This window comes from Ranitomeya variabilis, chromosome 1 (genome assembly GCF_051348905.1).
Source record: "Ranitomeya variabilis isolate aRanVar5 chromosome 1, aRanVar5.hap1, whole genome shotgun sequence".
Lineage (NCBI taxonomy): Eukaryota > Metazoa > Chordata > Amphibia > Anura > Dendrobatidae > Ranitomeya > Ranitomeya variabilis.
Window position 1 is genome coordinate 226,531,798 of NC_135232.1, and position 26,878 is coordinate 226,558,675.

At 38.4% G+C, this 26,878-nt stretch overlaps 1 protein-coding gene and 1 long non-coding RNA gene across 10 annotated transcripts in view; one reads left to right on the plus strand and one right to left on the minus strand.

Moving 5' to 3' along the window:
• The window catches only part of PITPNM2 (phosphatidylinositol transfer protein membrane associated 2), a 441,487-nt gene that overhangs the window by 26,114 nt on the left and 388,495 nt on the right, over positions 1–26,878 (minus strand). For 4 of the 9 annotated variants that reach the window (XM_077293187.1, XM_077293186.1, XM_077293184.1 and 1 more), the window contains 5 exons: positions 23,980–24,129; positions 18,102–18,266; positions 15,305–15,508; positions 4,363–4,511; positions 2,587–2,703 (listed from right to left, as the gene is read on the minus strand). In XM_077293187.1, the coding sequence (XP_077149302.1) occupies positions 2,587–2,703; positions 4,363–4,511; positions 15,305–15,508; positions 18,102–18,266; positions 23,980–24,129 (785 nt within the window). The remainder of the gene's footprint in view (positions 1–2,586; positions 2,704–4,362; positions 4,512–15,304; positions 15,509–18,101; positions 18,267–23,979; positions 24,130–26,878) is intronic. The other 5 variants (XM_077293188.1, XM_077293190.1, XM_077293191.1 and 2 more) reach the window with 5 other exon arrangements.
• On the plus strand, positions 4,458–22,168 carry LOC143811092 (uncharacterized). The gene is made up of 3 exons (XR_013223386.1): positions 4,458–4,583; positions 8,580–8,755; positions 21,886–22,168. It is a non-coding gene; the product is annotated as an uncharacterized LOC143811092 (long non-coding RNA).

Sequence of the window (26,878 nt, forward strand, 5' to 3'; positions counted from 1 at the left end):
AACACCCAAGCATGCTTGGAAAACTCGAATAACAAGCACACTCGCTCATCACTAGAAGGGACGGATTCTGGATACATTTTTGAGTTTGAGGCGGCAGGATGCGGTGAGAGCTTGGATTTGCGGTTTGAAGGACAGGACACAGTCCAGGGTTACCCCGAGGCAGTGGTGTCATTAGTTGTAATGAATAGATCAGGTAGAGGGGTTAGGCGAGGCAAAAGATGATGAGTTCAGTTTTGTCTACATTGCATTTTAGGAAGCGAGATAAGAAAAAGATGCATGTAACTCAGGACCACTAATAAACTAAATGTGAACGCTTAGGACTCATTCAGACATGCAGTCATGGCCGACAGTGTGGTTTCTCCCAGGAAATTATAGCATTTACACGTTTTATTACACATGTTTTGCTATACACGTTTATTTCCTTGAGTGTATTGGAATAACACAAAAACACAGAGAGAAAAAGGCAAACTGAACAGAATTTCACACTAAACCCCAAAAATGGACAGGACAAAATTGTTGGCACCTTGTGTAGTAAGTTATCTTTAATGGTTTCAAACACTGCAATTAATTAATACTAATTAATACTAATTATTGAGATATTAATATGGTTTCAATCAGTTATAATATATATTTACTTTCATGGAGTTCGCAGCAGGTCACTGAAGTTTAAATGTCCAACCAGATGACCCACCTAGCAGAAGGTCATCTGTTGTTTAGTAAATGACCAGTTATTTGTTATTCGTAGATGTATTTATTGATAGTAACTGACCAGCTACTTGTTGTCAGTAACTGACCATTTTAAGGGGGTTTCTTCCTGGCATTCCAATGACCATCAAAGTTTTTACTGAGATACATTGGACAGTATAAGATATAAAAGATGACTGGAACCTTAGTGAGGACACAGAGACACACAGATGGAAGCGAGATGAGGAGATACAGAGACAGACAAGTCTGATTGACTTCTACCATAGTGATGTAATGTATGTAATGTTATTTTACTGTTTTTAGTGACTGTATATTTTCTTATTATTTATTAAGTAAATTCATTTTTTGTTTATTCAATTTTCGTGTGAGCATTTATTTATTCATCACAATTCCTAGAATCCTTAACAAAACGCACCTTTCCAAAAAAGGGGGTAAACAACTTTGTTTCAAGCATGTGACACTTGTTCAAATTTACCTGTGGCAAGTAACAGGTGTGGACAATATGAAAATCACACCTAAAACCAGATAAAAGTCGACTTCATCTTCGCATTGTGTGTCTGTGTGTGCAACACTAAGCATGGAGAACTTTGGAGAAGAGAACAATTTCAAGGTTACAAGTCTATCTCCAGAGATCTTGATGTTCCTTTGTGGTGCACAACATAATCAAGAAATTTACAACCCATGGCACTGTAGTTAATCTCAGCAGACGTGGATGGCAGAGAAAAATTGCTGGAATGGTTGCAATGCAGGATAGTCTGGATGGTGGATAAGCAGCCCCAATCAAGTTTCAAAGAAAAGGTGCATCAGTCTCAGCGTGAACTAGCCATCGACATTTGAATTAAATTAAACGCTATGGCAGGAGACCCAGGAGGACCCCACTGCTGACACAGAAACATAAAGACAATGACCCAAAACATACTTCAAGAAGCACCCAGAAATGTATGGAAACAAAGCACTGGAGTGTTCTGAAGTGGCCAGCTATGAGTCAATGTGATTGAACACTTGCGGAGAGATCTTAAAATTGCTGTTGGGAGAAGTCATTCTTCAAATATGAGAGCCTGGAGCAGTTTGCAAAGAAGAGTGATCCAAAATTCCAGTTGAGGGGTGTAAGAAGCTTGTTAATGGTTACATTAAGTGATTGATTGAAGTTATTTATTCCAAAGGGTGTACAACCAAATATTAAGTTGAGGGTGCTGACAATATTTTCCATCCCTTTTTTTACTGATGTCCAATTTACCTTTTTTCCTCTTTTGTTGTGTTGCTCCAATACACAAAAGGAAATAAACATGTGTACAACAAAACACATGTAATTGCAATAATTTTCTGTGAGAAATACTTAATTTTCCGAAACAATTAAAAGGGTGCCAATATTTTTGGCCATGACTGTATGTGATTTATCACATGCGCAAAAAAAAAAAAAAAGAACAGTGAGTTTCACCAGGTTTTGGATCAGATTTTCAACTGTGTTTAGTCAGCTATCAGTTCTTATCATCAGTGATTTTGACGAATGAAAAAATAAATAACTTTCAAAGTTTTTCCTACACATTACAATGTTGGTGACAGACAGAACATGCAATGCACACTGATGTCATCCGTGAGCTGTAAGTGATACTCAACAATCAATAGACTAGTATGGGTAATTTTGATCCATGACTGCAACTAAAAACAGACATGTCTCTGTGATTTTAAAAACCTGGACATGTGAATAGCACCTTAGACTTAAATGGGTATGTGTTCTGTCTGTGAAAAACACCAATAGAACATGTGTGTGAAAAGCGGATGTCTGAATGAGGTTTTACATTGTTTTGTGTTATGATAATGTAACTGGGCTAGGTAACAACTTAGGTTGAAAACAATAAGTGATTTCAGGTTCTTAGGTACCCTTAGTTTCACATGTGTTCGCTTTCTTAGCCACTTTTCCCTTGGTTTTGAAGGGCTGAACACAGAAACTTCTTTTCCAACCAACTCCAAGACGCTTGCTGTTTCATGTCTCATGACCTGAAATGAGCATACACGTGACAATATTAATGTAACTGTCCACGAACTGGTCATCCACATCAATCCAAATTTGCAAATTGTCAATATTTTTTAAGCAGATAACACAACTTTCTGAATATTTCATGTACATACTCAACAAATCTAGAAAAAGCTGCATGATCAGCATAGTGACCATTATTAACCAATGTTCAAGTGCTACACTAAATGGGTACTACCATCAGGCACACCATAGCCAACAGGTAACATTTATTTTTTTAACATTTTTTCTAATGTATTTTACCTTAAACTTGTGCCTTATGTGCTCTGTCATATATTTCTTAAAAGGGATGTCCATTACTTTAAGCAATTTTTCAGTGGCCTTAAAAATAAATAACTTAAAGGACCAGAGCCGATCCTCTTTTCTGCAGCCAAATCACAATGCTGCTAGCTGGTAGATGAAGCCAGGAGTTAAGCTGAGAAAGCCAGCAACTGAACAGAGGAGCAGCATCAGTCCAGTAATTTAGCATACAAGTATGGGCTTCGGGGTTTGTTTTTTTAGTTTATTTATATTAAGCACCCTAAGGCCGTTGAAAAGATTTTTAGTAATACACAACCCTTTTAAGCTTTAGTGGCAGAATTTAAAACAGTTTGTGCCATGAATATCAGCTTGTAAAACTGAAACACGTCATGAGCAGATGGCAGGAACTGCAGAGTTCATTGACTGGCTGTAGCGCTGCTGATGTGATGAAAATCCTGCCAATGTGATGGCTGCAGATAAACAGCAGAGATCGTGAAAGTGTCTGAGATCAGGCGCTGAGTGAGAGGAGGGCAATACTCAATTTGCTTATTTTATAACTACCACAGCTTATTGCAGAAAGTTTTCTGAAAGAGGACAACCCATTCAAAGGGAACCTGTGTCTGCCAAAAAATGTTAAAACCTGAAGATATAGTGGTAGTCAGCAGGCAATTAGCGTCTAAATCATGTCTGGCTGGCTTATTGTAACCTTGACTACAGCAAGTGGATGCAGGGAGAATATAACTTCATTTTCTCCCTGTAGCCACCGTTCAAGTAAACATAATAAAGCACTATTTACCTGCAGATTGGCACTATATCTGCAGATAAGTAGACTTTTTGAGTAAACAGGCTCCCCTTAAGCTTTAATGCAAAATTGCATGAAAGAGCCTATATGGGAAGCATGTGATATTTTCACAATGTGCTCGGTGTCTGTTCTCAGAAAATGTATGGATATTGGACTAAATTTGGATCTTGTGTGTCTCATTAGTGTGATAATTGTCCTGACAGTGTGAGGCTATGTGCACACGTTGCGGGTTTGGCTGCGGATCCGCAGCGGATTGGCCGCTGCAGATTCGCAGCTGTTTTTCATGTGGTTTACAGTACCATGTAAACCTATGGAAAACCAAATCCGCAGTGCCCATGGTGCGGAAAATACCACGCATAAAGGCAGCGTTGTATTTTCCGCAGCATGTCAATTCTTTGTGCGGATTCAGCAGCGTTTTACACCTGCCCCTCAATAGGAATCCGCAGGTGTAAAAACGCAGGTGAAATCCGCACAAAAACGGTGCGGAAAAATCCGCACACGAATCCGCAACGTGGGCACAAATTCTAAAATTTAGGTTGCATTTAGATGGTGACAGCAAAACAAGAAATATATCACTTACTTGTCGCAATAGGAATGAAACAACGTCTGTGGATTCCCAATAACTGGCATGGAAAAGGTGAGGAAGAGCAACCGTTGGAAAGGCAGTGAGGGCATCCGGACAATAGAGGGCATAGTCAATCCTTTTTGTGCCCCACCACTTTGCTGCAACTGACAGAAAAGAGAACATTACACCCAAGACTGAGAAGGAAACGCAAAAATAAATAAAATAAATAAAAAAAGGTAACCACAATTATGGCAGTAATTAAGGAAGACGCTAAACTTTTAAAATAGCTGCTACTACTGTAGGAGTAATTTGTCAGACACATAAAAATAAGCCAAAATTGTGTTCAGACTTTTAAGAAGGAAGCAAAAAATAAATTAAAAAGTCATTCCTGTTTGAAAACGTGCTTCACATGCATATGCAGCTGTCCAAACTAGAGACATCTCCAGACATTAGTGTTTTCTAATTTCATACATGCAAGATAAGGTCGTTACTTGTGAAAGAGGTAAATATTACTTGTTCCATGCAAACTTCTGAAGAACCACTGATGTAAAACAAACAGTCTATATTCAATAAAAAAAAACATTACATTTAATGTTAGATTATTATGAAAATGTTTATTAATACCACTGACTATTTCATAACCACAACTATTACATACATACACAGTTTAATAAATCTACAAACCGCAGGATAAGGTACTAGAATTAAATCTACAAATATGATATTGTTGGTTACATTATTCACAAAATCAGCAAACTATGTTGTGAGGGCTCAGCAATGCTCAATTTAACGTGCAACTTTGTTTTTGTTATGCTTAATACTTAGATAGCAGGCGCATATAGCAAGTATAAAGCTTGAGTCATCTGTTCAGGTTTCCAGTAGAAAGGATGTCAGTTTAGAACATATATGGACGGACATCTGTTTAAAATGAAATGCTGTAGGACTGCTGATCAAAGGAATGCTCTCCACCCTAGAGAGAATTATCAGCTGATAGTAATGTGACTAACTATGTACACCTCTTTGAATTTTAGTGTTTTACGTATCAGGCCACAATAAAGAAGTTAAAAACATCTGGTCCTTAGAAGGTCTTAGAATTATTAGCCCATTACAACTTCAGTTGAACACATGACAAATTATACTCTTCAACAGAAAGCAGGCCAAAATGCAGAAGCAGTGTGATAAAAAATATTTTTTAGCTTGTATAACTATGGTACTTTTAACAGCAATAAATTCATACAGAAAATTATTACTTATTATCAGTCTCACACATTGTTCTGGAGGAATCCTTGCCCAAGCTTCTTTCATTGCTGCTGTTCATTTCATTGTTGCTTAAAGACTTAGGCTGGTTTCACATTTGCGTTCGGGAGCTTGGCGGAGGGCTGCGTACTTCCGTTAAGCTCCGCCTACTTCTGCATGCGTCCTGCATACCTATCTTTAACATCGGGCACACAGGACATGCATATGTATACGGAAGCATTGTTTTGACGCGCCCGCCATCCGCACAAGACAAAACTTGTGTTCTCGTGCAGTCGGCGGGGGCGTCAAAACAACGCATCCGCATACATCTGAATGTCCTGCGTACCCAATGTTAAAGATAGGTACACAGGACGCATGTAGAAGTATGCGGAAGTAGGCAGAGCTTAACTGAGGAAGTACGCAGCCCTCCGCAAAGCCCCCAAACGCAAATGTCAACTTAGCCTTAAACAGGACTTTTCGCCACTGTGAACATGTTAAACTGGCCATATCATGGAATAGTGACTGCACAAATGAGTAAAACATAGTTTTTATTTTTAAATTTCTCCTCTCCGTAGCGGAGATATTAAGTAGCAAAGATTAGGTTATAATTTGTTGAGCTGGTTGTTAACATTGATTTGTCTCTATGGATGGGTACTTCTTCCCCTGCATGAGTTTGACTAAACATAACACAGGAAAAAAAACACACCCTCCTCTCCTCATTGATCTCTGGAGTTACTGTGTAGAGATGTGCTGAGGTTTATATAATTACAAACACCTCCAGATCTCATCTGACGGTAGTCAGTGTGTGTGTGTGTGTGTGTGTGTGTGTGTGTGTGTGTGTGTGTGTGTGTGTGTGTGTGGGGGGGGGGGGGGGGGGGGGGTCAGAGCAGACAGCAGTGATAGATGAGGTTTGGGAGCGTTTTTAATGATACATACAGTAGCTCTGCAGTAACTGAGATACAACTGATCAAGGTTAGGTATGCCTACAAACACTTCCAGATCTCTAAGCACTGTGCTTTCAGCTTTCACCCCCCCCCCCCTCCAAATTGACTGTCATGACATGAGATCTGTAGGGATTTGTAATGTTACATAACTTAGCTCTGCTGTATCTCTACACAGAAGCTGCAGAGATCAGGGGGAAGAGGTTGTGTTCTTTTTCCCCCCTGTGTGTTGCAGCCTGCTTTTGATTGGTCAGCCTCATGCAGGGGGAGAAGTAAACTCACCATAGACAAATCTCTGGTTACACCCAGTTGAGCTATAACATACATTATAACATAAAACTTACAAGCAAATATTTCTGCAATGGAGAGGAGAAATAAAAAAATAAGAACTATACTTTTCTAAGCTTTACAGCTGCTATTCGATAATGTGGCTTGTTTATAGGGGTGGTCTGACGGAAAATAATTTTAATTTGAAATCACTATCTATTTAGTGCCATAATGTCAGTGACATCACAGCTTCTGCCCCCTGATGACGCTAAGTTTGAGTATCTCAGCATGCACCAAGATAGCTAAAAGAAGCATTATTAAAAAGGAAGAAGGGGAAAAAAAGTATAGCAGTTAGATAGTATAGTTAAAGAAGGTTAATGCAAGTATATTAGAAAATGTAATTATAACTCAATATAGTCCAAAAATAATGTTACCCATAACGAAAGGTTGGGTTTCAGTACTCCAAAAAATACATAACCATCACAAAATTTACCACAGAGAAATAACCCAGGTAAAGAAGGAAGTACATTAGATTCAAATAAAAAATAATATTTTATTAATAATAATATAAAAAAAGTGTTTAAAAAAAATCAATAACAAATAAAGATGCTAGATAAAAAGAGGGATTCTGTTCACAACATGTCACAGGAACCAAACATACAGTGACTATATTCTGCGGATTATTAATTGGCTGCAAAAAACTTGCATAAAAAGGTGGGGATAAAACGTGGGCAAGCAGACCGCACTATATGGACAGTGTATCAGAAGGCCGCGAATATAGCATACCTTACTGATAATTGGTCTGACCCCAAGTCTACAATTAATGCCAAAAAATAAATACAATGAAAGGCAAAATAGAGTTATTGTGTAAGGTGCAAATACAATATCATTTAGCTTTTATGTGAAAAACAAACCAAGTAAACAATAAGTGTGAGGTGGCTGCTATATAAGCATGCCTGTTTGAAAAGATTTATGCATCAGCCCGTTAGTAAAGTTAGGACTGAGTCCCTGTTAGCCACAGACATAAGTGCGGTGCCATAGTTAACAGGAAGAAAATAATACTAGAATAGCAGTATAAAATAATGTGCACCCTTATTGCACAAGCCCGGTGAATATTATGATGTCCCTTTGCCACGACGCGCGTTTCGCTCTGCTTCTTTGGGAGGCGTTGGGGAAGCCAATTAATAATCCGCAGAAGATAGTTACTGTATGTTTGGTTCTGGTAACATGTCCCTCTTTTTATCTGAAAATTACTTTGACCTATGGACCACCGTTTTAACATGCACAAATTGGTGAAAGTTCCTCTTTAAGTTCATAGAGGTTTGGGGGCACTCTTTTATCTACAGTGTTTCAATTGGGCAAAGGTTTAAATTGTGAGTCATTGCCACAACTTTATTTTCTTTTTTAGTCTTTCCAATGCAGATTTGCTGGCGTGCTTGAGATCATTGTCCAATTGCACAATCCACTTTCAACCAAGCTTTAAGTTTTGGATAGATGTCCTCAAATTTGACTCTAGAGGAGTTCATAGTCGACTCATCACTGCTTCACCACCGTGAAGGTGGTATACTGTACTGTATGCGGTTTTAATCAAACATGGCAAAGGGCATTATAGCCAATCATCTCCAGTTTGGTCTCATCTGTCCTAAGTCTTGTGGTTTGTTTAGATGAAACTTTGAAAACTTGAAGTCATTGTCAGTTATATTGAATGATTTCCTTCTATAAATAATCTTTCTCACTACAAAATAATAGAAACCAAATTGTTTGAAAATTGTCTTATCACCATTCTAGGATTGATTGCTGATGTATTTTCTACTTTTCATCGTGTGACACATGCCTGAAGGCTCCAGACCAGCAAAATGACAATACTTCTGCTTTTATAAAGATGGTCGTACTTGCCGATAAACAATCAACTGAGGACATTTGATTAGCAGCACCTGGCTACTGCTTCCTTTTAGTTCCTAACAGTAAGAGAGTAGTTCATTTTTCATATACTTATACTGCTCCTGCATTTTGGATTTTTTTTTAATTGACAAATTACACTTTCATTTATTATATTTTGTTGTTCATCTGAGATTGCATTTAGCTAATTTTAAGATGTTGAAAGGACCTGATTTTTTTTTATTATGCCGTGATATGTAAAACCATATATTTAAAAAGATGTACTTAGTTTTTCTTATGACTGTACAAATGACTGTCCTTGAAACTCCTGATATTCATCTATGAACAAACCACTGTTCTTGATCCGTGTTTCTCAACTCCGGTCCTCAAGATGTACCAACAGGTCAAGTTTTCTGGATATCCTTAGTATGGCACAGGTGATAATTTCAGCACCTGCTCAAGCATTAATTCCATCACCTGTGCAATACTAAGGAAATCCTGAAAACATGACCTATTGGTGGGTCTTGAGGACTGGAGTTGAGAAACACTATTCTAGATGAACAGTCTATCTAAACTGTAATTCATCAAATGTCATACTGGATTACTTTTTATCAACAAACTTTGATAAATGTAATATAATTGCAGGTAAGAGAGTACTTTAAACTCTTAAAGGAACACCAAATAAATTCCTCCCTTAATCTTCTCCTTTTCTTTATTTTTATTTTTGTCTTATTATTACAGTTAAAACTAAGAAACAAGATAACATGTTATTATCTGTGTGCCTCAGGAGCCCACCCCTTTTCCTTCTCCTACTTACTGTGTGGCTGTAAGACAACTGTCTGCAGCAGAAGTCACCCCCCCCCCTCCCAGCCTGTCTGCAATAGGAGAAAAGATCACTAGGTCCCATCATTGGGTATCATCCAATAACCAGATGAAAATCAGCAGACTCTGTACGTGGAATATCTAAAAAAAATATGTGTCTCAAGAGCTCAGCCATGTTTCTACTCCTTACTGTCCAATGTGTGGCTAAGAAATATTTAAAGAAATCAATCTAATTGGTGTGTCTCAAGAGCTCAGCCACGTCATTCCTCCTTATTGTGCCTTGTTTGGCTATAAGACAGCAGAGACATTCAATCCCTTCCAGTGTAGTACAAAGATAAGTAATTCCCGTCCCTGGACATCAACTATCCATCAGGTGAAGATTAGAAGGTGGTTAAACGCAATTTTCTCTACAGGACTTGCATAAAAAGATATAAAATACATCTTATCTGTTTGTTTTAGTTAGCTCAGTCATGCCTCTACCGTTTTTTTTTACTTTTACTTGTCTAGCTGTAAAACAATTGTCTGCAGCAGACGTTCCCCTCCGTACTGGTGTTTAGGGAATTTTTGTGCATTAGGACAAAAGTTCAATAAACACCATACCTTTAACCAAAGGAGTAGGACTTCAGCCAATTAAAGATCAGCAGAGGGATAAACCCCAGTTTTTTTTTATGGATTTTTGCAAGATGAACGGTTTCAGACTCATGTAGGTAATGTAGTAAACTAGTATAGAATAATATTGAGGGCAACTATATTTCTTGCTTACTTTAAACTCCTTTCAAGGTTTAAAACCTTTGTAAATTACTAACTCACATTTGATAGTCATCATACCAGCACATATTAGACCAGAATCCAGGATTATCAGGATAATCCAGGAGTTTGTAGAACTAGCAGAAGATTGAGTGTAGATAACTAATTAAATTTCAGAGTTTTATATTGGACATATTATTATTATTATTGCTAAGCTGCCTGTCTGCCTTTAGTTTCCTAAGCTTTAAGGTATTTTGTTTCTTCAGTCCACCCAATGACCTGTCACTGTCACGATGTGTCAGAGGCTGCAGACCATTGAAATGTGTCTGTCTGCAGAAGGTCTCAGCAGTTTGCTTTGCCTGGTCCTTCTGATGCTAGGACCCAGTGGCCACATCCCCCGGCTCTAATGGTCAAACCTGGATCTGGGTGTTTATAACTCCTAACTTCCTGTTGGGAGTTGCGGGTGATATTTTCTATTTGCACTTCCCTGTTGAGACTTGGAGCTGCAGCAGTCGGCTAGCGTCCTCTTTGAAGGTTGAAGGACGACGGGGTTTCTCTGAGTCTACTCAAGCTAAGTTCCCCTTGTTTTGTGTATCCTAGTTGTCTTTAATGTTAGTGGGGTTCAACCAGCATTCACCTCTTCCTTCCCTAAGCAGAGCTTACCACTAGGGTCTGACAGGGATTAGGTATACTGCTTGGCGATAGGTGCAGAACCTATTTAGGGTCTCTTAGGGCTGACAGGGTTACGTTAGATTATCCGAGGGGTCTCCACTCCCCACTTCTCTAGTGTTGGGCCTCCCTTGCCCTTATCCCTTTGTGGTGCACTAAGTCTATACTACACTGTGCGTGACAGTCACCTATACATATACACAGCGGTGGCTACCAAATTACAAAGAAAATTTGAATATTTAAGAAATATCTATTTTTTCTTTGTTATAAATTATCAATTTATATCCGTGCCTCTTTTTATAAAAGTATAAAATTACAACCACTGCTATACCTATACTTGGAGATACGATAAAATTCTAGGCAACTATAGTTTCTTATTTAAAAAAAACATCACAAGGGGTCATGAATGGACAGTATTCAACTGTAAGGTAGAAGAACTAGTTGCAGGTTCTTTGTGATCCAAAGTGTAGTAATATAAAGATATCCTGTTCAATAAAATGGGAAAATTTCTATTTTGTTTTACACACATAGATTCATACATACATATACAGGTCCTTCTCAAAAAATTAGCATATAGTGTTAAATTTCATTATTTACCATAATGTAATGATTACAATTAAACTTTCATATATTATAGATTCATTATCCACCAACTGAAATTTGTCAGGTCTTTTATTGTTTTAATACTGATGATTTTGGCATACAACTCCTGATAACCCAAAAAACCTGTCTCAATAAATTAGCATATTTCACCCGACCAATCAAATAAAAGTGTTTTTTAATACCAAACAAAAAAACCATCAAATAATAATGTTCAGTTATGCACTCAATACTTGGTCGGGAATCCTTTGGCAGAAATGACTGCTTCAATGCGGCGTGGCATGGAGGCAATCAGCCTGTGACACTGCTGAGATGTTATGGAGGCCCAGGATGCTTCAATAGCGGCCTTAAGCTCATCCAGAGTGTTGGGTCTTGCGTCTCTCAACTTTCTCTTCACAATATCCCACAGATTCTCTATGGGGTTCAGGTCAGGAGAGTTGGCAGGCCAATTGAGCACAGTAATACCATGGTCAGTAAACCATTTACCAGTGGTTTTGGCACTGTGAGCAGGTGCCAGGTCGTGCTGAAAAATGAAATCTTCATCTCCATAAAGCATTTCAGCCGATGTAAGCATGAAGTGCTCCAAAATCTCCTGATAGCTAGCTGCATTGACCCTGCCCTTGATGAAACACAGTGGACCAACACCAGCAGCTGACATGGCACCCCACACCATCACTGACTGTGGGTACTTGACACTGGACTTCAGGCATTTTGGCATTTCCTTCTCCCCAGTCTTCCTCCAGACTCTGGCACCTTGATTTCCGAATGACATGCAAAATTTGCTTTCATCAGAAAAAAGTACTTGGGACCACTTAGCAACAGTCCAGTGCTGCTTCTCTGTAGCCCAGGTCAGGCGCTTCTGCCGCTGTTTATGGTTCAAAAGTGGCTTTACCTGGGGAATGCGGCACCTGTAGCCCATTTCCTGCACACGCCAGACTCAGTCCACTGCTTCCTCAGGTTCCCCAAGGTCTGGAATCGGTCCTTCTCCACAATCTTCCTCAGGGTCCGGTCACCTCTTCTCGTTGTACAGCGTTTTCTGCCACATTGTTTCCTTCCAACAGACTTACCATTGAGGTGCCTTGATACAGCACTCTGGGAACAGCCTATTTGTTGAGAAATTTCTTTCTGGGTCTTACCCTCTTGCTTGAGGGTGTCAATGATGGCCTTCTTGACATCTGTCAGGTCGCTAGTCTTACCCATGATGGGGGTTTTGAGTAATGAACCAGGCAGGGAGTTTTTAAAAGCCTCGGGTATCTTTTGCATGTGTTTAGAGTTAATTAGTTGATTCAGAAGATTAGGGTAATAGGTCATTTAGAGAACCTTTTCTTGATATGCTAATTTATTGAGACAGGTTTTTTGGGTTATCAGGAGTTGTATGCCAAAATCATCAGTATTAAAACAATAAAAGACCTGACAAATTTCAGTTGGTGGATAATGAATCTATAATATATGAAAGTTTAATTGTAATCATTACATTATGGTAATGAAATTTAACACTATATGCTAATTTTTTGAGAAGGACCTGTACTCACTCTTCAGCAATGCAATAACAAAACCAAGAAGGAAAAGTTGGAGAACTGTGGAAATCACAGGATATGTTAATGATATCCAAATGCTAAAAAAACCATAAACAACATTTTCAAAACATATCGTTTTATTCAGTATTGAGTTTGAGTGCCATGCACAGAAATACACACACTAACAAGCCTTGACATGTTATCAATGAGTTTATTAATGGTTGTCTGAGGAATGTTTTGCCACGAGGAATGCACTTGGGCAGGCAAATCATCAAGATCCGCTGCTGGCAGTTCCTTTTGCAATTGCAGACTAATGACATCCCAGATTTTTTCCATGAGTGACACATCCGGAAATGCTGCAGGCCATGGTAGCACTTTTAGGCCACATAGGCTGCTCAGATTATCATGATCAACATGCGGCCTAGCGTTGTTGTGATGAAAAATTACTCCTGAGACACTTTGGAGCAATGGCCCTAAGCACTGGATTCAAGACCAAATCAATGTAATGCTGACCTGTAGAGTACCTGAAACAAAAACTAGAGGGATCCAGGTAATGTATATTATGCCACGCCACACCACAACCTGGGGAGTTGATGCGGTGTGACATTCCCTCCTTGAAGGCCTCTTCATGACGTTACTCACATGGTCTCTAAACCAATACCCAGCTAACATTTCATCCAACACAAAAGCTAGACTCACTGAACAAGAAAGACCTCATTTTCCGCCTTCACTGGAACATTCCAACCTCTGATTTAAATCTGGAGACACCGTGGGCAACTCCATGAGGAGGCCTTCACGATGGAATGTCACATTTGTCCTGTGATGGGTGGCATAACATACAGTAGCCAGACTCCTCTAGTCTTCATTCCAGGTACACTGTCATCTCAACATTACATTGATTTGGTGTTTGAACCAGTGATATGGCCATTACTCCAAAGTGTTCCAGGAGCCATTTTTTTTAACACGAACTTGCCAGGCCAAAACGGGATCCAGACACATGTGTTAAAGGGGCCAATAGACTGTAATAGTAACGGCAAAGGAAACGTAAGCTCTGCCATGCACGCCTACAGGAGGTGGACACCCAGACGCAGTCTACTATGTCTGAGTGTACGCCTCCTGTCGGTGTACACTCCCGAATATGGTACACAGCAGCACATTCGTTCTGCCGTCACCATTAAAGTCCATTGGCCCAGTCGCATTCGTCCAAACCTCGTTTTGCAGGAGAGTTTGGACGTATGCCTTGAAGGGGACACACAATGCAATGTGAAAGCACCCTAAAAGTTTTTCCGTGGGCTTCAGCCTCTCCAGATCTTTTTCCCATCGAGCACACCTGAAACGCCATTAGTCAGCAATTGTAAACAGTAGCGGATCTTTATGATTTTCATACTCAAGTGCATTCATTGTGGCATTACACTCATCAGACAACTAGTACTAACCTCTCTGAAAGCTTTCTAAGGCGTGTAAGTGTGGGTATTTCAGAGAGTGGCACTCGTACTCATAAATTAATAAATAGATATGTTTTGAAAATGTTGTTTTCATTTTTAAAATAATTTCCACATCATTAACATATACAAGAAAAAAACATTCCAGCACTTCAGTAAAAAGTCATTTTTCTTTGTCAATCATTTAAAAACATGGTACAGTGGTTCACACCACATGAACCACTGTACTATGTATTTAAGTGATTGACAATAAAAGAAAGTAAAAGTTTTATTCAGGTGCTGGAAGGGCTTTTCCAGGAAACATTTACCAGCGTGAGTTAAGCAAGTATTTCTCTAAGCACTCTGCAAATGTGTGGGAATTTGTCAGTCAAAGGAAAGTAGAAAACTGAGTTCCAAGAACAAATCTCTTGTATATTTATGGTGCATCATTAACGTGTCTATCGATTCTGTGATTTCCATAATTCAACAACGTTTCATCCTTAATGTTGCAATTTCAATGTTGAGGAGTGAATATACACCATTTGTTGGCTTGTTTGTATTTCTGTAAAAAGAAAAAAGTAAATGACAGATACAAATGTTGACAACCTATGATAGCATGAATGAAGGCAGCATGTTAAAATAAACATGACATAGAAAATGGTGTGAACTGTAAGCAGCATGTTAATCATGAGAGAAGTTTGAAGACTTCTTAGCTTTTATTGCTTAGTACGACCTATTCTGACAATAAATTAATAGAATGGAAAGATGCAGATTAAATGTGCCTGGGAAGAGGGGTTACATCCTAAAGTTCTAGCTAGTGGATGGGTTAACAGTACGACATCCTCTCTATCTTCAATACCTTTGGAGAAGTCCGAGCCTTGGATGTCTGGGCTGGTGCTGTGCCTCCAATCCCCCACCTCTAGCATTCTTCCTATATGACTTTGCTCAGTATGGTACTGATTAAGTTTTGTAGGGGAACTTGTTTTTGTGTTAGGTTTGTAAGGGAGGGCAAGCTGTGACAGAAGACTTAGCTTTTTGGAATGGTTAAGATGATTTTTTGATTCTAAAAGGAACAAAGCAAACACACCAATTAACACCACAAAACATGCAAAATCACGTCACAATTAATAGGTCTTCCAGCAAAAAGTGCATTTAATTTTTTTTTTGTACAGGAGTTATTAAATGTCAGTAGCAGTTGCTGGAAGACATGAGAACCAAATGCAAATATTTTCATCTCACAAATTAAAAGGTGTCAAAAGTGCATGTGTTCCTTATAATTCTACAAGTATTCTTAAAATCCGGAATAGATTCCAAGCTGTTTTTTCAGGTGAGACCAGCAGCACCTAATTATGTGGGAACTTTCGGCAGAAACTGAGTCCCATGCCTTTTTCGATTAAAGAATAATATTTCAAAACTACAAAATAAATTTCCATAATTGGAGTCATGTTTGGATGTTATCTTTTAAACAAGGACCCTTTCAATCCATTTTTCAAAGCAGATGAAGAGGACACTACTGGAATTAGGAATGTTTTTTTGATAAGAGGCTTTTCTATTGTTATGAACATTTATGATTTATTGTGCATTAAATATGACCAAAATAAGTAGAACAATTCAAAGAGTTTAGGAGCTGGTCACAGTCCACACTCTATGGGTCAAAACTTTTTTTTTCTGCTTCACATTAATGACTTCTTTAATTTACAATAATTTTACAGACTCCATTTGCTTTATTTAATACATCTATTTAACTTGGGTGTAAATAAAACTAAAGACTTTGTTAGGCATTCAAGTTTTAATTTTTTTTCTAGCCTAAGCCATTGATTATGGAGACATTTCGCATTGTTGGTCTAAAAAAATGTTGATAGAAATTATATTTTAATTTAGACAATCACCATAAAGGTTTGCCGCTACTTTCAGTTCGATATATACATAAAAACACACGAAAAGTTGGATTGTATGGTAATTAAAGCAGCAAATTTGATAGCTGATAGCTTTTCCATAGTAAAACCATCGCCATAGGATACATCATGCATTCTGACATTCTTTTAGTCACGGTGCATGCAGAGCAGGTGGATGTACAAATACAGTACAGCACTTCACAGGAAAGGTATTGCAATGAGATGTACAGCATGCAATGTAACTGGATATGAGGATAGATTCATGCAGGACAAGAGAACGTTGTTGCTGATTATAAAGTATCTGAGGACACACAGCAATTCTGCAAACTGGCACATTCATTCATAACATGCAGTAACTACAGCCATCACAAGAATCTCTAAGAAGCAAAACATTAAGACAGTCGTAAACATAAAAAAGTATATATGGGGAAAATCAATCTACATATAGGAGCATGCATACAACCATATGGATAAGCATATGCTTGTTCTTAAAAAAAAAAAAAAAACTAGCAGGGAGAGAAAAGGAAGCTGATGCACTGAGCTGAGCTATCAGACATACCCAAAGCAGCCCTCACAACTTTACAGCTTAGGGAGAATGCTGGGGTTTAATATATAACATCTAGACTATGCATGTTATAGCAGAAGCATGCCAACGCAATGTATGCCAAGCAGGAAATTGCTTGGGTCACCTGTAATAAGAATACACCCATCATGTTCAGTTAATCAGCAGCTCCTTAAAGGGAACCTGACAGCTGACTGCGCCCCACTAAACTGACACCATGTATGTATTGCAACCTTTCCCTTTTCTAACAAGCCCCTATTTAGAGATCAACGATTGCTGAATTAATATAAAATCAACTTTGAAGAAGTGCTTGTGCTAATAAAACTAGTTGTTGACTAGTCAGGTGAGCATTGATTACCCCAGACTAATCCTTCCTCTAATCATAAAAACACGTCTCTGTGGCCCTGAGCGTCAAGATTTGCAAAAGTGACATCACCGCCGGCGTGGATCATGCACATGCGCGATGTTCTCTCTCACTATGTATGTGTGTTGAAACCAGATTTACATATTCAGCTTATTTGGTGCACTGGCTATGCCTAGGGAGGCAGCAATGATGTGGATCTCCACCAGCTGTGCATCAGTCTTGTAAATCATGCTGCTCATGCCTACAGGGGCATGCTAACGTGATCAGAGGGAGGATTAGTCCAGTGTAATCAACACACCTCCAACTAGTCAATCACCAATTTGAATACCACGAGTGCAACTTCACAGTTAATTGTATATTAATTCAGAAATTGCCAAGTCAGAGAAATGGGCTTATTAGAATGCAGGGAACGGTTGCTGTACATACATGGTGGTGGTGTAGTGGAGGCTAGGGCAGTTGTCAGGCTCCCTTATAATGTCAAGTCACTGGATACTTGAATATAACAGCTGCAATGCTCTGACACCTCATATAATTTTTAATAAAATGTTATAAAAGCAAATGGAAAGATTAATATTAAAAGGTCTCCAAATGTTGACAGTTCTCGTGTCACAGCACTGATTGTATTTCTGCTGTCTTGTAATAAGTGGCTTTTGCCTTTTAGGCTGTCTACGAAAATCATTTTTCTGTGACTAACTTTACAATGCTATCCTTCTGGACAGGGCTGATCGTTCTAATACCACTACTGAAACAATTAATATAGTTATGTTTTATAATCTACAGGGCTACAAGTGCTATGGAATATTAGATCACACTTGTCAGGCAACGAGGCACTTACTGTTGGCTATGTTTGAAGCCGTGTAACTGTCGGCCATTCCAGAAACCTGACTTGCAATGCTGATTTCACTTGCTCTTCTGTACCCCCTGAAGTGGGGAGCAGTTATAGGGGAGGAAGGGGAGGCATTTTCCACGAAGACTGCACCATGAAACTGAACAACATCCGCTATGAAACCGAAAAAACAAAACAGGAGAACAAGGAGAAAAACAAACAAAACAAAACAAAAGTAAAATTAAAAATCTAGACCCAAACAGGACAAGAAAACAAGAAGGCATTAGGAGGGATGAAGATGCAACATCTCAGATGTGAACGTTGTAAAGCATTCAGAAACATAAAAAAAATGATGTATTAATTGTCAAACCCATACGAAGACAAGCAAATGAAATATACACCTAGAGTTTATTTCATTCCAAAACTTTCAGGAAGGGAAAATGCAAATGCCTAAAAATAACATTTGCGTCAAAGCTGGGATTAAAAAAAATAAATAAAATAATGATAATTTGGTGCAGCACAAATCCTTTAGCTAATGACATATTTATATACATATATATGTACATGATATATTTGTATGGACACACACACACAGACTTGTCTATGTACACATATATACATATATAAACATATGCATTTACATATGCATTCAGAAGGAATAATGGGAGAATATCATAGGTAGGACTGAAATTAAAAAAATACAACGGAAACTTAGAGGTAACTTAGGGTACTTTAGACTGAAAAATAGGGGGATTATATCGGTTTCATATGGTCTTTTAGTTCTTCCACAAGACATTTTTTAACATCATTGACCTTTATTTTTGAAATGTTCATAATTAAAAGGTTTTGGAAAATAAAAGGTTTATCCTCGGGTCAGAGATGCACACTGTTAGATTATTATACGTGTTGTCAGTTATCCATAGCACTAAAAAGCTAGGCTTTGCCCTCTACCATGGCACATGTTGTTTGACAATGATACAGGTCATAATAAAGATCAAGCTTGAAGCTACTTTAATAATCCTCCTCAATCCCATTTATGTAGAATTAGAAAAATGGGACTCCCTCCCACCGAGAAACAGCGCCACTTTTTTCCATTGCTTGTGGGATGCAGCTCAGCACATTTCTCAAACACAATGCTTAAAATACTGGCTGTATAGGCCTGTTAGTTATTTAAATGTATGGGGAGAAAGGAATTATTTTGATTAAAGGGAATAGATCAGCCTCAGGAACACTCTTTACCTATAGCTATAGAAAAGTCTGCAGATAAATAGCATTTAAACCATGCATTGCTGCTTACTGGAACAGCGGCTGCAGGGAGAAAATAAAGTTGTATTCTCCATTCAGCTGCAAGAGATGAAGGGAGCCGTTACAGTTACCAGTAATCACTGCCCAAATACTGATTGACAGCTTGCTCTGCATACACAGCTGTAGGGAAGGCTGTCAAGCAACATGCCAGGGAGGGATTACAGCCAGCATCACTCTATACTAAGTAGCAGCTGCAGGGAAAATAGAACTTAATTTTCTCCCTGTAGCTGCTGCTCTAATAAGCAAGTCAGGCATGTTTTGCATGCTCTTTGTCTGTAGATTGCCAATATTTCTACAGGTAAACACAGTTTCTGGAGGTGACAGGTTACCATTCATGAAAAGATATGTTGCTACAAGATCGTACATCCCATTCATAACCTATCATCACTATCTTGTATCTGACCATGAAATTATCCCATATACCTAATAGACTTAAAGGGAACCTGTCACCAAGTTTTCTCCATATTAGCTAAACCACCACCGTTAAGCCTTCTTACACTTCCCTCTAACAATCTTTGTATCAGACCCCCACAGATCCATTTATAATTTTATGATTCTCATGCAACATATGCTAATTGGCACATGGGTGTCTGACCGGCATGCTCTGATCGCAGGCCTGTGCTCCGCGCCTCCTCTCACTGTGCAATAATACTTTTCTGTCTTGATGGACATAGATGATGTTTCCTATGTCATCCACACAGTACTGCTCATCACGAGTCTGTGCAGGAGAGCTTCGCTCTGCCCTCCGGAGGGCAAGGTCCTGTACTGCACATCTGCCGGCGACTGTTTCACTTCTGGGTCATCGGCTCCCTCAGGAGCTCAGAGTGAAACATGTCTGTGCAGGTCGGTGCTTCAACTGCGCAGTCTGGAGATTTTTAGCGCTGGGTGTATAACATGGCAAATGCTATCCACATCCATTAAAACAGGAGGAGCAGCAATTTCTGGGAGAGAGGAGACACTGAGTACAAACAAATGACAACATTTAGCATATGGTGTAGGACATTTATAAAATGTATTTTAAAGGATGCTTATTTTATTTTGGGGTGCTTATTCACAGATTGCTGGAGTTATGTGTAAGAGGCCTTAAAGGTGGCACTTTTAGTTTCTGTGGGTAAAACTTGGTGACAGATATCCTTTAAGGATCGTCAGATAAAAATGTATTTATAATAGTTTTTCCAAGATAATAAAAAAAGCAGTCAGAGTATTTTACATTTTAAAGGATACTAAATAAAACTAATGTTAAAGGAAAAGTAAAACATTTGCCCATTGCCAGCAGATTCCAGTGCTCAGTTTACCTTGGCCCTTCTGAAAAGCTTATCTGCAATGTCCTATGTACCAGCTATTATAAGGCTCCCCCAATATTCCTTAAGCATGTTATATAAATGTGTGTTTGTTAATGATGCACACGTACAATAAGCATAATGGAAATTGTGTCACAACTATACAATATCTTACTAATTAACAGATCGATATTTCTGTAAGCTGTAGTGAAAGGCAATTTTACATCCAAATGTAATGCCACCCTTACCATAGTGACAATAGGTTATGGAACGTCCGAATTACATTATAAAAGTGTACTAAAGGATGGCATTAAACATACAGTTTAAAAAAAATAATAATTATGTTTATGAAATCCTCAAATATAAGACAATTCTAAAGGATAAATGCACCATACTTCAAATCCAGGGTATAAAACCATGAGAGCCTAATATTTATTTTATGTAATTTAGACATAGCGCAGCCAATTATCTCACAGTTTCTTATACCTTACACAGTGCCCTACATGAAGGTAAATACAATATAATCTTTCATATAAAGACAGACAAGATGACAATACACAGAGAAGCATGCAAAGCATCACAATTAATAATGTAAAATGGAATCACACATGCAGTCTAGCAATTATTCACACTGTTTTCTGAAAAAAAGCAAGAAGTAGAGTCCATAAGGAAAAAAAAGAATGAATAAGATCAAAGATCCCCAGATAAAAATAAAAAACATAACCACTTTGTGACCGTGCCATTTTCCCCCCTTTCTGGACAGGCATATTTTCAGGTTTTTTGTTTATGTGCTTTCAATGGCTCTAAAAATGTTCTTGTTTGCATATTCAAATAATGTTTGTCCCTCTTTTTTGCGATACATTAGGCTTAATTTTTATGTCATTTTTATATTCCTTTTACATTTACTGATATAGGAAGAAAATGTACAGAAAAATAGAAAATACATGTATTTTTAGTTATTTTATTCATTTTACGTCCAAAAAGGACCTCTAAAAACATTTTAAATTGTGTTCCCCTATCCATAGAAACTATTGTTATATATTGAACATATTTTCATTTATTCAAAGGGGGGAGGGACTAGAAACAGTGATTCAAACTAGCAGTATATTTTTTCCGTTTGCTTTTATTTATTCCTTTTTATATATATTTTATTTTTGCTTTTTTTCTCATGTATTTTAAACATTGTCCTTTTTATTGTTGATTTTCAGCCTCTTACCTGCACAGCGGAGGTAACTGGGTCTCCGAGGACCCAGCAGCACCTGTTCCATCATTACACCCATTGATCACTTGTTCACTGGGTCCAGAAAAGGAAGCATGGTAAGTGGTACTGCTTCTTAATCTCTATTAGTGGTACTGCTTCTTAATCTCTGTACACAAGCTCTGGTTTAAGATTGTGTATACAGAGATGGAGAAAGTAATGGTTTTGTTCTCTGGAAAGTTTGATAAAAAGTCTTTTCTTTAATGAATATTCCCAAAAGGTCTATTCGTTCTTGAACACATATGGCTAGGATGTACGACTATAACTTGCTATATGAAATAAAATGTGAATGACTGTGTCGACATTATGTTTGTTAAACAATTGTGCAACCAGCAATATCATTTAATTTAAGGGAGCCTTTAGACAATTTCTGTTAAGTGAAAAAAAAAAAAGAAAACTGTATGTGTGATTCCAGACTAATAGTTATAGCATTCAATGAAGCAGAACAATGGAAAAACAGGAGGTAGGGAGCAGTGTAGAATTCACACAATTACTTGAATTATTACAGTTTGTGAAATAACTTTGACAAACAAGGTATTAAAAAAAAAATCCACAGCTTTAAATCTCCATAGAAGGTAAAGAAACCTATGCAGGTCACAAGTGACAAAAAATATGAACATGTTCTTATTGATTTGTCTTAATCTGAAAGCTTTATCAAGAAGTAATATATTATTGATATACCGGTAATTTAAATTACGGTATATTACATTCAGCACTTCTAATTATTAGCATTTCCTAGTATATGAATTTCATTGGTATAGCGCCAAGATGTTTAACGGCACTTCACAATTAGTTTTTGTTTACAGATTTCAGCCTCATTCACAGTTGTGTTTACTATTTATTTGAACCACATTGTGTAATATATAGCAAGTCAATATGTTCTGCCTAGGCGATGTATGACACAACCTATTCCAAAATAGGCACAGAAAAGTATACTAGTATGGTGGCTTATAGTGTGGGAACATGCTTCACAATGTAGTGTGTGTGAGATGTCAATGTAAAATACTGGAGGCATGAACATTTCCATTGCTATGCTGCACCTACCCCACAAAGATATAATATGGAGCTAATACACACAAGTATGAATGAGGCTCAAACAGGACCTTTAACTAGATTGGGCATATTAATCTGGCCACATCATGGAAAAGAGGCTGCAGAGCAGAGAAAAGTGAAGTATTTAATTTATAATTTCTCCTTTCCATTTCAGAGATATTAGCTTGTAAAGCTTAAGTTATAATTTATGTTATAGTTCAACTACGTGTTACCAGAGATTTGCATCTTATGCTGTATTAGGTTAACCAATCATACAGCTGCTGTGTAAAGATACAGCAGATCTAAGTTCTGTATCATTACAAACACTTCCAGAACTCATCTCAAGGCAGGAAATGTGAGTGAAAGGTAAGAGCTGACAGAACTGTAAGATGAGAAGTGTTTATAATGATACATAGCTCAACTCTGTTGCATCCCTACACAGTAGTTGCAGAGATAAGCAAGGAGGGCGTGTTCTTTTTTTTCACCTGCATGATGCCTCCTGCTTATGATTGGTCAACTTCATGTAAGGGAAGAAGTACGCACCCTTTCTGTGAATACCCAAGTGAACTATAACAAATTATAAGGTAAACTTTAGGAGCTATTATCTTTGCAACGGAAAGGACAAACTAAAAAAATAAAATCTTCATTTTACTCAGCTTTGTAGCCACTACTCCATGATGTGGCCAATATAACATGCACAAACTGGTGAAAGGTCCTCTATAAGATGTTTATGGACTGTAAAGTTTAGCTACAGACAGCTTAAAGTGACATTTCATAAAGATAATCCCTTTTTAAACATAAGCAGCACTTACATCTCCGACCCTGCTAACACCAGAGAAATCTGTGTTTGTCAAATTATTTTGACTATAGCAAAATTATTAATAAAGCCATTTATACTTAATGGTTAAAGCTTTTTATACTAATCATAGTGACAGAGAAACTTTCAGCTAAGACCGCAATCAATAGAGAAAATGGTGCAGAAGAGAAAAACAATAGGAGGGATGATACACACACTCAGCACAAGTGGAAGATTTACTGGAAGTGTCTTGGCAGCTTAGGACAGGAACAGGGATACTGGTTTCCATGACGCCATCTTGACGCTGGAGAGCAACCGCTGGGCTGCCTTCCATGAGAAGGATGGGGTTGTTCTGTACAGCCTCGACTGAATGAAGATGAGAGGGAAACAAAAATAAAACAAGACAAAACGCTACAAACATGTAACCAGACAATGTAACAAACAACATACATTCTACACACTTTTGAAAAAAAAATCCCCTTATTACATTACAACTGAGAATATATATGGCAACACCTCCAATTTATATAATCAGCCCTCGAAGTAAACTTTTGTTTAACATAACATTAATATTATCATCACTTGCTAAATAGAATGTTTTTTAATCCCTTTTTGTTTTGCTGTTCTCACTGTTTTACAAGTTGTTCATACTGTGCAATGTAAATCAAATATGCTTTTATGTAGAAACCATCAAAAAGCTAACAATTATTACTGCAAGATCTGATCGATTGCATTATATTTGTTTTCTCTGACAACTTAAGGCCTCAAAACACATTAAAGTTGTCCGAATGTGCCGAAACCAGCCCATCGTCTATTGGGCTTCCCGACTCTTCATCAATAAAAGAAAGTCAGAAGAAAGATGGAGAGGGTTGGGTTCACACAACAGATGTCGGTAACAACCCATTCAATCCACACAGAAAAAATAAATCATAGATATCCATAAAATAAATTATGTGTAATAATGAGAAATGACACAGGGTAAAAGTACTGAACACATGAAGAAACAGAGGTGCAAAAAGCTGTGGAAAGACATGACACTGGCAGAAATCTATTAGTAATTAGAAAGAAATCCTGTCACTTAGTGAAAAATAATATCAGCTGGTTCAACTGATGGTCTATTAAAAGGTGTTTCATTATCAAGGTGCCACACAAAAAAACATGTAATGATGGGTAAAACCAGTGAGCTGTCTCAAGAACTTTGCAACCTAATTGTTGCAAAACATTGGCATTGGTTACAGAAGAATTTCTAAACTAATGAAGATTCCAGTAAGAACTGTTGGGGCCATAATACAGAAATGGAAAGAACTTAATTTCACCATAAAACTGCTACGACCAGATGCACCCGGCAAGATTTCAGAAAGAGGAGTGAAAAGAATTATCAGAAGAGTTAAGGCCCCGTCACACATAGCGATTTACCAACGATCACGACCAGCGATACGACCTGGCCGTGATCGTTGGTAAGTCGCTGTGTGGTCGCTGGGGAGCTGTCACACAGACAGCTCTCTCCAGCGACCAACGATCAGGGGAACGACTTCGGCATCGTTGAAACTGTCTTCAACGATGCCGAAGTCCCCCTGCAGCACCCGGGTAACCAGGGTAAACATCGGGTTACTAAGCGCAGGGCCGCGCTTAGTAACCCGATGTTTACCCTGGTTACCAAAAAAAACAAACAGTACATACTCACCATCTGATGTCCGTCAGGTCCTTTGCCGTCTGCTTCCTGCCGCCGTACAGTGAGAGCAGAGCGCAGCGGTGACGTCACTGCTGTGCTGTGCTCTCACTTTCCGGCCGGCAGTCAGTCAGAGCAGGAAGCAGACGGCAAGGGACCTGACGGACATCAGATGGTGAGTATGTACTGTTTTTTTTTTTTTACATTTACGCTGGTAACCAGGGTAAACATCGGGTTACTAAGCGCGGCCCTGCGCTTAGTAACCCGATGTTTACCCTGGTTACCAGTGAAGACATCGCTGGATCGGTGTCACACACACCGATTCAGCGATGTCAGCGGGACCTCAACGACCAAAAAAAGGTCCAGGCCATTCCGACACGACCAGCGATCTCGCAGCAGGGGCCGGGTCGCTGGTACGTGTCACACATAGCGAGATCGCTACTGAGGTCGCTGTTGCGTCACAAAACTTGTGACTCAGCAGCGATCTCGCTAGCGATCTCGCTATGTGTGACGGGGCCTTTATCCAAGAGCCAAGTACCACCTGTGGAGAGCTACAGAAAGACCTGGAATCAGAAAGTACAATTGTTTCAAAGATAACTATAAGTAATGTACTCAACCTCCAAGGCCTGTATGCAAGCTCACCTTGCAAGACTCCACTGCTGAACAAAAAGTATGTTCACTTGAGTTTCAAGTTTGCACAACAACATTTAGATAAGCTTGTGAAATACTTGGATAATATAGTCTGGTTAGATGAAACCAAAATTGAACTCTTTGGATGCCATAATACACACCATGTTTGGAGGCCAAAAGGCACCGCATATCACCATAAAAACACCATAATAACACTGAAGTTTGGAGGTGGGAACAACATGGTGTGGGGCTGTTTTTACACCAGGTATGTTTTGCAGTTTAATTGGAAATTACCTAACAAACGCTTGGATACTTTACTGTTACCACTTGGCTTAGTTCTTTGGCAAGCTCATCCATGGATGCAACACAGAGGCTACATCGTGTTTTATCGATTAGTGGAGTTGTGCTCACCTGGTACAACTTCTCAAGATGAGCACTAATTTGTTATAAATACTTACGCAACCTGTGTGAGCTCCTTGATTTGGTTTTTCTTTTTTTTTTTTTTTTTACTAAGTCTACACATCTAATGATTGACAGTTTTCACAATATGAACATATTCTACAGATTGAAAAATAAGAAAAATAGGCATGATAATAAAAACATCAGTTTCACAATATTTAAAGCTTCAGAGGTTCACATTCAATTTTACTAGGAGATCCCCAAAGCCAAACAAGGGTCAACAGTGGTAATAAAATTTAAACAAAACAAATAGTAAAAAATAAACATAAAAATTTCCTCTGGAGCACTGGAGAAGCACAGGGAAACTAACATTTGCCGGACCCAGCCAGCTTCAGACGAGCTCTTCCAAGATATAGG